At 39.9% G+C, this 9,033-nt stretch overlaps 1 protein-coding gene across 1 annotated transcript in view; it reads left to right on the top strand.

The window, feature by feature from the left end:
* Positions 1–9,033, top strand: part of LOC106867733 (SCO-spondin) — a 133,446-nt gene that overhangs the window by 113,306 nt on the left and 11,107 nt on the right. Inside the window, exon 28 of the mRNA XM_014912695.2 lies at positions 2,586–2,621. Within this exon, the coding sequence (XP_014768181.2) occupies positions 2,586–2,621 (36 nt within the window). The remainder of the gene's footprint in view (positions 1–2,585; positions 2,622–9,033) is intronic.

Below are 9,033 nucleotides of genomic sequence, written 5' to 3'. Positions count from 1 at the left end.
TATATATATATATATGCATATATAGGCAAAGAACATGTCTCAACTTCAGCATAGAAGTTACTAAATTATCAAGAAGACTCTGCCTGTCACTGATTTTATTTGTTTTTATGGGGTCAGTTTTAATTTATAGACTAGTTTATCAAATCCATGTATATGTAAGGCTGAGAGAATAAAGGTCAGTATCTGTTAGGGGTAGGGCTGAGAGAGCAGACAGAAATCATTGTTGGTATAGTCATAAATATCAAGATTTATTAGAAGCAATATCATGAGGTTTGGTAAAGGAAAACTTTAAAACAAGATGTTAGCTGGCAACTAAGGGGGTCGCCTGCTAGCAGACCATTGTTAATGAAACAGGGGGAGTCTTATCATGTAGTACTATAGTTAAATGTTTAAAACAATGTTGCTATATTGTATACAGTTAAAGGTTAGGGCTACTCAGTGGATTATTAAGAAGAATATTATAACAAAAGGAGAGAAATTTATGAATATTTTTGAGTATATACCAAACTTTTACCACAATAGAGGGACGAAAAGAAATTATACAGAAATAGTTTAATATTTATACATATTGTACACTTAAATACTAACTCATCAGATGGTATCTGTGAATATTGATTAATTGGTATATACTGGTATTTACGTAAAACAACATTCTAATTATATATTAATAAAATTATAATCTAAGCAGTCTTTTTTATAAGTAGTGAATATACCAGTATAGTTTAATATAAGCTAAGTATGAATTTATAGAGATACAAAGGTTAGCTTAATTTTATGAATAAATAAAGGCTAATTATAAAATAATAAAGAAATGAAATAAAATTACCAAGTAGGGCAGAACATCATAGCTTAATTACTAATATTATGGTAAAGTATGTGTAGCTTATTAACACTAATAGAGAAGATTTATAGAAAAAATATAATAATTCAAAATATGTTAGACTAAAAATTATATATTTACTTATTTAGCTAATATCAATAAAAGACTGATGTCTGATATCAGTTAAAGGAATATTTAAGTTATGGAACATTTATATTTTACACTAATCTTTCTCTATATAAACTAAGGGTTATATTATATGTTAAAGAAGTTATTATTGTTACTCCCTACATGATATTTATAGTTTCTTAGTGGTACTTGTTTAGAAGGGTTATTTATACAAAGGTCCTTATAGAATACTAAGATCAGGTTGGTAGAGCCATTTAAGAAAGAGATAAATCAAGTAATTTCTAAAGAACATTTCAAACAATATTGTCTTATTGTATAAAGTTAAAATAGAAGTTCTAGTCACATTAGAACAACACATAAGTGTACTTCTTATGAGAGACTTCAATCTGCCCAATGTCAGATGGCCCGAGCACTCTCTCCAACCAGGGCAGGTAACATACTGGATCTCTGCTTCACAAATAATATGGATCTCATTCATCATGTGAAAGTGACACCGACGCTACTCTCGGATAACAACATGGTAGAGCTGACCATGTATGGACCAAAGGAAACCATAGACATGCAGCCTAGAAGAACTCTCAGAAACTTTCCAATTTGAACTTCCATAAGGCAAACTGGAAACAAATTGAGAAAGAGATCCTCAAACAAAGCTGGCCTAAATGTCTCTCCTCACCGGACATCGACATGATACTTAAACAATTCATATCTGTATTGCAAGCCATATGCTACAAATGTGTCCCGGAGAGAAAGGCTACTGTTTGGAATAAAAGTAATATATAAAGATTTATCTAAAAAGGTGAGCTGCTTTCAATCTCCCTCTTCCATATCTACTTGCAATGCTTTGGTTATCCCATAGCTGTTGTGAAATAATGACACTTTTATGTCATGCTTATTGAATAATGTCTTATATTTATGGTCAAGTGTCAAATGCTTAACTACTGATCAAAAGAAAGCATTCATGTGCATGGATTCATGTTGAGTGAAAAAGCTAGGGCAATCTAAAGGACATTATGGTGGCATTTTATCCTGTACACGTTAGCTCAGGCAGTTATGACATAAGTATAATGAAGTAGGGTACATTTTACTTATGTCATTAAACAATCCAACATACCACAGGACATCCAATATCACCGTCTTCAAACATTATGAAATCTAGCATACAGCTTCCCCAAGTAATGTTTTTGCATTTCCACAATCCAAACTTAGAGCGTTTAAGCACATAAGGTTTCACAAACCTGGTTCACCTGATTTTAGCACCATGTAACAGTTTTGTAAAATTTTTCTAATAGAAATGAACTCATAAACATTGATTTACATAATAGGTTATCAATATATTATTAAGATTGCAATTTCTTTATATTTACTGGTTCAGTATGAAATGTTAGCTTTCAAGCTTTCAAACCTCATTATTTTAGTACAAGATAATTCTGCATACACATATTCAATTCGTTTTACTCCACTATGCACCTAAAAACTTTCAGAAAAACAATTCATTTCTTTCAACTAAACAAATAGTTTTTTTTTTTTTTTCAATATCCTACTACAAAACAATTTAATATATTTTTAAACTCTATGATTTAAATGTAATATCCAATTAATTTACTTTATGAATAAACTTTCCTTCTTTTCATTACAGGAGTTACAACAAGTATACCTTATATACCCACTGGAGGTCAGTATAAATTTTGACATCTCTCTCTACTCCTCTGTCTGTCTCTCTCTCTCTCTCTCTCTCTCTCTCTTACTGAATACAAGTATAAGCGTATCTTGTTTATGTATATATACATATACATCTGTCTGTTAGTGTATCCATCTAGCCATCCACAAAGGCCATAGCCATGCGAACGTCTCATCAGACTCTAAAGTCAAAAACAAATATAACTCTTCGCCTGTGGGAGATAGGAATCCATTACGGCCATTTGGTCAGCTAGTAATGGACGAAAAATAGTCTGGGGGTCAGTGACTATGGGTCATACCCCTTAGACCATTTATTTGTTGCCCAACAGAGGAGGACAAGAGATTTATCCCTTGGGCTTCTTTTGGATCGTAAGAACCCGTCTGGTTCCAATTAGAAAATAGGGAATACTATGCTTGCATCAAGGAGCATTTGAAATGAATGCAACGTCTGTAAATGAACAGCCCTTGCATCCATTTATACACACTATGGTGTTAGATAGCAAGAATATTATAATGCATTACAATACATTTCTTACATTTATTAATAGTGGCATTCATTGCACTGTTTCAGTTTTGCAAACTGGTAATATCTTATCTCGTTTGTAGTTTCCCAATTAAATGCTAATTTATTTATCCATGTATTGCTAAAACTTACCAATTCATTTTTAGTTCAGCCATATTCATCGTGTGAAAGTTTCCTAGTTAACAAAATAGCTTACATAGTGACTCAACATGCTAAAAATAGCAGCGAAAATACAGATTACAGTTTACCATTTCAAAACCATCAAAGAAATCATCTAAAGGTGTAGATCTAAATAGAATATGTGTGAAGCAAAAATGAAAAATTATGAGGTTAGCACATCTGCAATGCTTATGATCATAGGTCTGCTTCTTCAGCGATGATCTGTATGTGAATCATTAAAATTAGAAATACGGCAATGCTTTTTGAATTGTCAACTGGGAATATTAGAGAAATTATTACAGAGTATAACAGTTGTTGGTTGTTCAAGTGGGTGTTAATAAATGGAAAAACAGTTCGTATGAATCACCATAAAACATTTTTGTGTATAAATATATTGTTTATTCTGTGTTCATCTTTTGTGCTGGAAGCATGTGGTATGATACAAAAACATGTGTGTTTACATACAAAGAAAGTTTTGATTTTTGCTTTTGCAGTGAAAGAGGTAACACATAATATTTCTATTACAGTATGTATGCTTGTGTGTAATGCGAACAGTCATTTTGAGAATGTGTGTGTGTGATAAAATATCTTCATTTAGAAACCATATATCTTGTGTCGAGGTGAATAGACATGTAACACACATGGGAGATGTGTCTTTGACCAAGGCCTGGCAGGAACTGAGATCGCTTCTACTGTGTAGCTCAGAACGAGGCTACTGTATCAATGCAAGGCTAGTGTATCAAAGCGAGGCTAGCTACATCACCAATGCAGTGTGTTGAAGACTGTTTTTCTGTGGGTCTCTGGAACAAAAGGATGAGAATTCATGGAAGTATTGCACAAAATCTGTGTCAGATGTGGGTACTAGGAAGTACTTGAAGTTGCATATAGCAAAGGGTAAGGATATATCAATTGTCTCTAAGCAAGGTTGATCTTGAGCCAGGAGATGCCAGTCGATGTCTGTGGGTGACAATAGTGAACTCAGTGGTAGGTGTGGTAATGTGTCTGCTGCAGTATTATCTACACTAGAGATATGGCAGATGCTGGCAGTAAATTGGGAAATGCAATCCAAGTGCCTGGTTTCCTGCAGAGAGTACTTGTCAGGCTTCAAATGCAGGGTGAGTGGCTGGTGGTCTGTAAAAATCATGAATTGGCATCCCTGGAGTGTGCTGGAAATGCTTGACTGCTAAATACATAGCTAAAAGCTCCCGTCCGAAAATGCTGTAGAGAGTTTCAGCTGGTTTAAGCTGTCAAGAGAAAAAGGCAAGGGGCTGGAGCTGTTGCTGGTGAAATTGTTGTAACACTGTGCCTATGGCAGTGTTGGCTGCATCTATTACAAGGGATAGCTGAGCGTCTGCAACAGGGTGGGCAAGAAGTGATGCCTGAGCAAGTTGCTGCTTTGCTGTGTTGAAGGAGTTGAGTTTGGTGGAGTCCAAAGCTATCATCTCACTCTTCTTTTTGCTATTCCAAAGGAGCATGTTTAGCAGATATAGCATTTCATTTAAATGAGAAACAAAGCGCTGATAGAAATTCAATAGTGCCAAGAAATGTCAGAACTGATGTGACAAGATGGGTGGAGGTAACTCCTACAATGGCTTCCTTGTCAGGTAGTGGTGATATGCCTTCGGGGCTGATGATGTGACTTAGGGCGGTCAAAGAAGGTGTGCCGAAAACACATTTGGTAGGGTTGATCTGCACTTGTTAACTCTTGAACCACTCAAACAGCTGATGTAAATGATGGAGATGTTCCTCAGATGAGGCGCTAGCTATCAAGATGTCGTCAATGTATGTATAGACGAAGTCTAAGTCATGGATGACTTCATCTATGAACCGTTGAAATGTGCTGGCTGAATTCTGTAAACCAAATGGCATAGTTAGGAATTCGAAGGCACCAAAAGGAGTAGTTACAGCAGTCTTTGGAACATCCTCTGGATTCACAGGAATTTGATGGTATGCCTTTACCAAGTCCAGTTTTGTGAAAACTCAGCAGTCGTGGAGAGATGACAAAAAATCCTGAATGTGGGCAATTGGGTACCTATCTGGTGCTGTGATGGAGTTTAATTTCCTGTAGTCACCAGTGGGTCGCCAGTCCCTGGAACATTTTGGAACTATGTGCAAGGGCGACACCCAGGGGCTATTAGAGGGGTGGATGATGTCCAACTGGAGCATGTGGTTAAATTCTCTCTTGACTGCCTTTAGCTTCTCAGAGGAGAGGTGGCAAGGGCGAGAAAAAACCAGAGCTCCTTTAGTTTCAATGAAATGGGTGGTGGTGTGAGTTGGAACAGCAGTAAAAAACTTTAGGTCAGTCAGCTCCAGATTTGAGTTTAAGAGTGCATGGTATGGGTCGTCTGTCGCAACAATGAAAAAGACTGGACTAACCCCTATGGTTAGTGGCTTTTTACCTGTGATAGAAAGTTCTGCGGTTGTGTCGCATAAGTGCCGAGTGTACATGTCCACAAACAGGTGGAAGTGGTGCAAAAAGTCTGCACTAATATTGGGTAAGGGAGATCTGCAACTGTAAAATCCACTTGAAGTCAATGAACGAGATCTAAATCCAATGAATGAGATATCTGGCCGAAAGTTGGACTCAGTAAATGGTTCACCGCCCGTAGAGTGACTGGTGATAACACCGGTTTATCTGCGGGGAGTTTTAATGCCCAGATACTGCAGGCAGCACCTGTATCTATGAGGCAGTGGGCATAAGATATCTGGTCTGTTATGAAAAATGCACAGTTGGCTGCTGCAGAGAATGTACTCTGCTCAATTCTCTGGGTGGTCATTTTCCTGTCAAGAAAAAGTACAGAGTTGGGTACACTTACATGCTGAAGCTCCAAAGTTGGCAAGGTACCAGCATATGGATGAATGAGCACAGGATGAGCGACGGCAAGGCGAGAAGGAGTGATGAAAAAGAATGCCTTCTGAGTGAACGTGACCTGGAAGTGCAAAGGAGCTGCACTTCTTTCATTAATTCAATTATTGCCCTTAGGATTGCAGCCAAGGCAACGTCCTTATCAGTGGAAACTGACGCTACTGGTGGGTGTGCAAAGGTATCTGATGGTACTAGGGTCGGCTTAGTGGTGATGCCGGTATACTCTATGATTCTGTCAGTGGTGGAGGCTATTTGTTCAAAGGCAGTCATCTCCCTTTGAGGGCAACCAAGAAAAAAAGTTTTCAATATAACACTATCAACAGGTGCATTTTAGGCCAATTCCTTTGTGCAGCACAGAAGCTGCGAGGGTTTATGATCGCCCAAGTGCAGAGATGCTCAAAATATCTGGCAGTGTCGGCTATAGCCTAGTCACCTGTATTGTTAACCAGGTGATACATGAAGGAGTCATACCCAATGACTGGTGTAGCAGCACCATAATCAACTGCTACAAAGGTAAAGGTGATACTTTAGATATAATTACAGAGGTATCAAGTTGTTAGATCAGGTAATGAAAGTCACAGAGAAGGTCATAGCCCAACTAATTAGGGAGAGAGTCAGTTTAGATGAGATGCAGTTTGGGTTTGTGCCAGGGAAAAGCACCACTGATGCTATATTTCTGGTAAGGCAGCTGCAGGAGAAATACCTAGCCAAAGATAAACCTCTGTACCTGGCTTTCGTTGACATGGAGAAAGCCTTTGACAGGGTCCCCCGATCCCTTATCTGGTGGTCAATGAGGAAACTAGGGATAGAAGGATTGTTAGTGAGAGCTGCGCGAGCCATGTACAGAGACGCTATCAATAAGGTGAGAGTTGGCAATGAGTACAGTGAAGAATTTCAGGTAGAGGTAGGGGTCCACCAAGGTTCAGTCCTCAGCCCCCTCCTATTTATCATAGTCTTCCTGGAGATAACAGAGGAATTCAGGACAGGATGCCCCTGGGAGCTCCTCTATGCTGATGACCTTGCACTAATTGCTGAGTCACTATCAGAACTAGAGGAGAAGTTTCAGGTGTGGAAACAAGGACTAGAATCAAAGGGCCTTAGAGTCAACCTAGCTAAAACCAAAGTCTTAATAAGTAGGAAGGTAGACAACACACAAACCCCTTCAGGTAGATGGCCCTGCTCGATCTGTAGCAAAGGCGTAGGCAGAAACTCTATAAGATGCACCCAGTGCAAGCTATGGACACAGGTGCAGCAATATCAAAGGAAGGTTAACTAGGAAGTTAGTTTTTGTATGTAGCAGATGGTCAGGAGCTATAAACACTGTAAATGTACAGAAAACAACTTCTGCCACATTCCAGGGAGAAAAACTAGATGTAGTTGATAGCTTCCGCTATCTAGGTGACCAAGTTAGTAGCGGGGGAGGGTGCGCTGAAAGTGTAGATGCTAGAATAAGAATAGCCTGGGCAATGTTCAGAGAGCTCTTACCTCTGCTGGTGACAAGGGGCCTCTCACTCAGAGTAAAAGGCAGAATGTATGACGCATGTGTACGAACAGCCATGCTTTATGCCAGTGAAACATGGGCTGTGACTGCTGAGGACATGCGTAGGCTTTCAAGGAATGAAGCCAGTATGCTCCGATGGATGTGTAATATCAGTGTGCATACTAGACAGAGTATTAGTACCTTGAGAGAAAAGTTGAACTTACGAAGCATCAGTTGTGGTGTGCAAGAGAGACGACTGCGCTGGTATGGTCATGTAGCGAGAATGGATGAGGATAGCTGGGTGAAAAAGTGCCACACCCTAGCAGTTGAGGGAACCTGTGAAAGACGTAGGCCCAGGAAGACCTGGGATGAGGTGGTGAGGCATGACCTTCGAACATTGGACCTCACCGAGGCGATGACTTCTGACCAAGACCTTTGGAAATATGCTGTACGTGAGAAGACCCGGCAAGTCAAGTGAGACCTAAATTTAAGACCTCAGCCAGTCCACTTATGTGTACCTTCCTTCATTGGACACCAAACTCCACTTGTGAAGACCTGTTGAGGCAAGTGAAATCAAAATCGAGTTAAATTCGACGACTGGCACCCATGCCAACGTCGTCTCCTTCAATGGGACACGAAACTCAGCTTGTGAAGACTTATTGGGGCACGCGAAATCGAAATCGTGATGGCACCTGTGCCCAGCATCGCCTTCCTGGCACTTGTGCCCATGGCATGTGTAAGGACTTTCGAGCAAGATCGTTGCCAGTGCCCCTACTGCAGGTGGCACATAAAATACAACATTTTGAGTGTGGCCGTTGCCAGTACCGCTTGACTGGCCTTCGTGCCGATGGCACGTAAAAGCACCTACTACACTCTCTGAGTGGTTGGTATTTAGGAAGGGCATCCAGCTGTAGAAACTCTACCAAATGCTGTGCGTGAGAAGACCCAGCAAGCCAAGTGAGACCTAAATCTAAGGCCTCAGCCAGTCCACTTAGGTGTATCTTCCTTCATTGGACACTAAACTCCACTTGCGAAGTCCTGTTCAGGCAATTGAAATCGAAATCGAGTTAAATTGGACACTAAACTCCACTTGCGAAGACCTGTTGAGGCAAGTGAATCGAAATCGAGTTAAATTCGACGACTGGCACCCATGCCAACGTCGTCTCCATTGGACACGAAACTCAGCTTGCGAAGACTTATTGGGGCAAGCGAAAGCGAAATTGTGATGGCACCTGTGCCCAGCATCGCCTTTCTGGCACTTGTGCCCATGGCATGTGTAAGGATTTTTGAGCGAGGTTGTTGCCAGTGCCCCTGGACTGGCTCTTGTGCAGGTAGCACATAAAATACACCATTTTGAGTGTGGCCGTTGCCAGTACCAC

This window comes from Octopus bimaculoides, chromosome 2 (genome assembly GCF_001194135.2).
Source record: "Octopus bimaculoides isolate UCB-OBI-ISO-001 chromosome 2, ASM119413v2, whole genome shotgun sequence".
NCBI lineage: Eukaryota > Metazoa > Mollusca > Cephalopoda > Octopoda > Octopodidae > Octopus > Octopus bimaculoides.
This window is presented reverse-complemented; position numbering and strand designations above follow the sequence as displayed.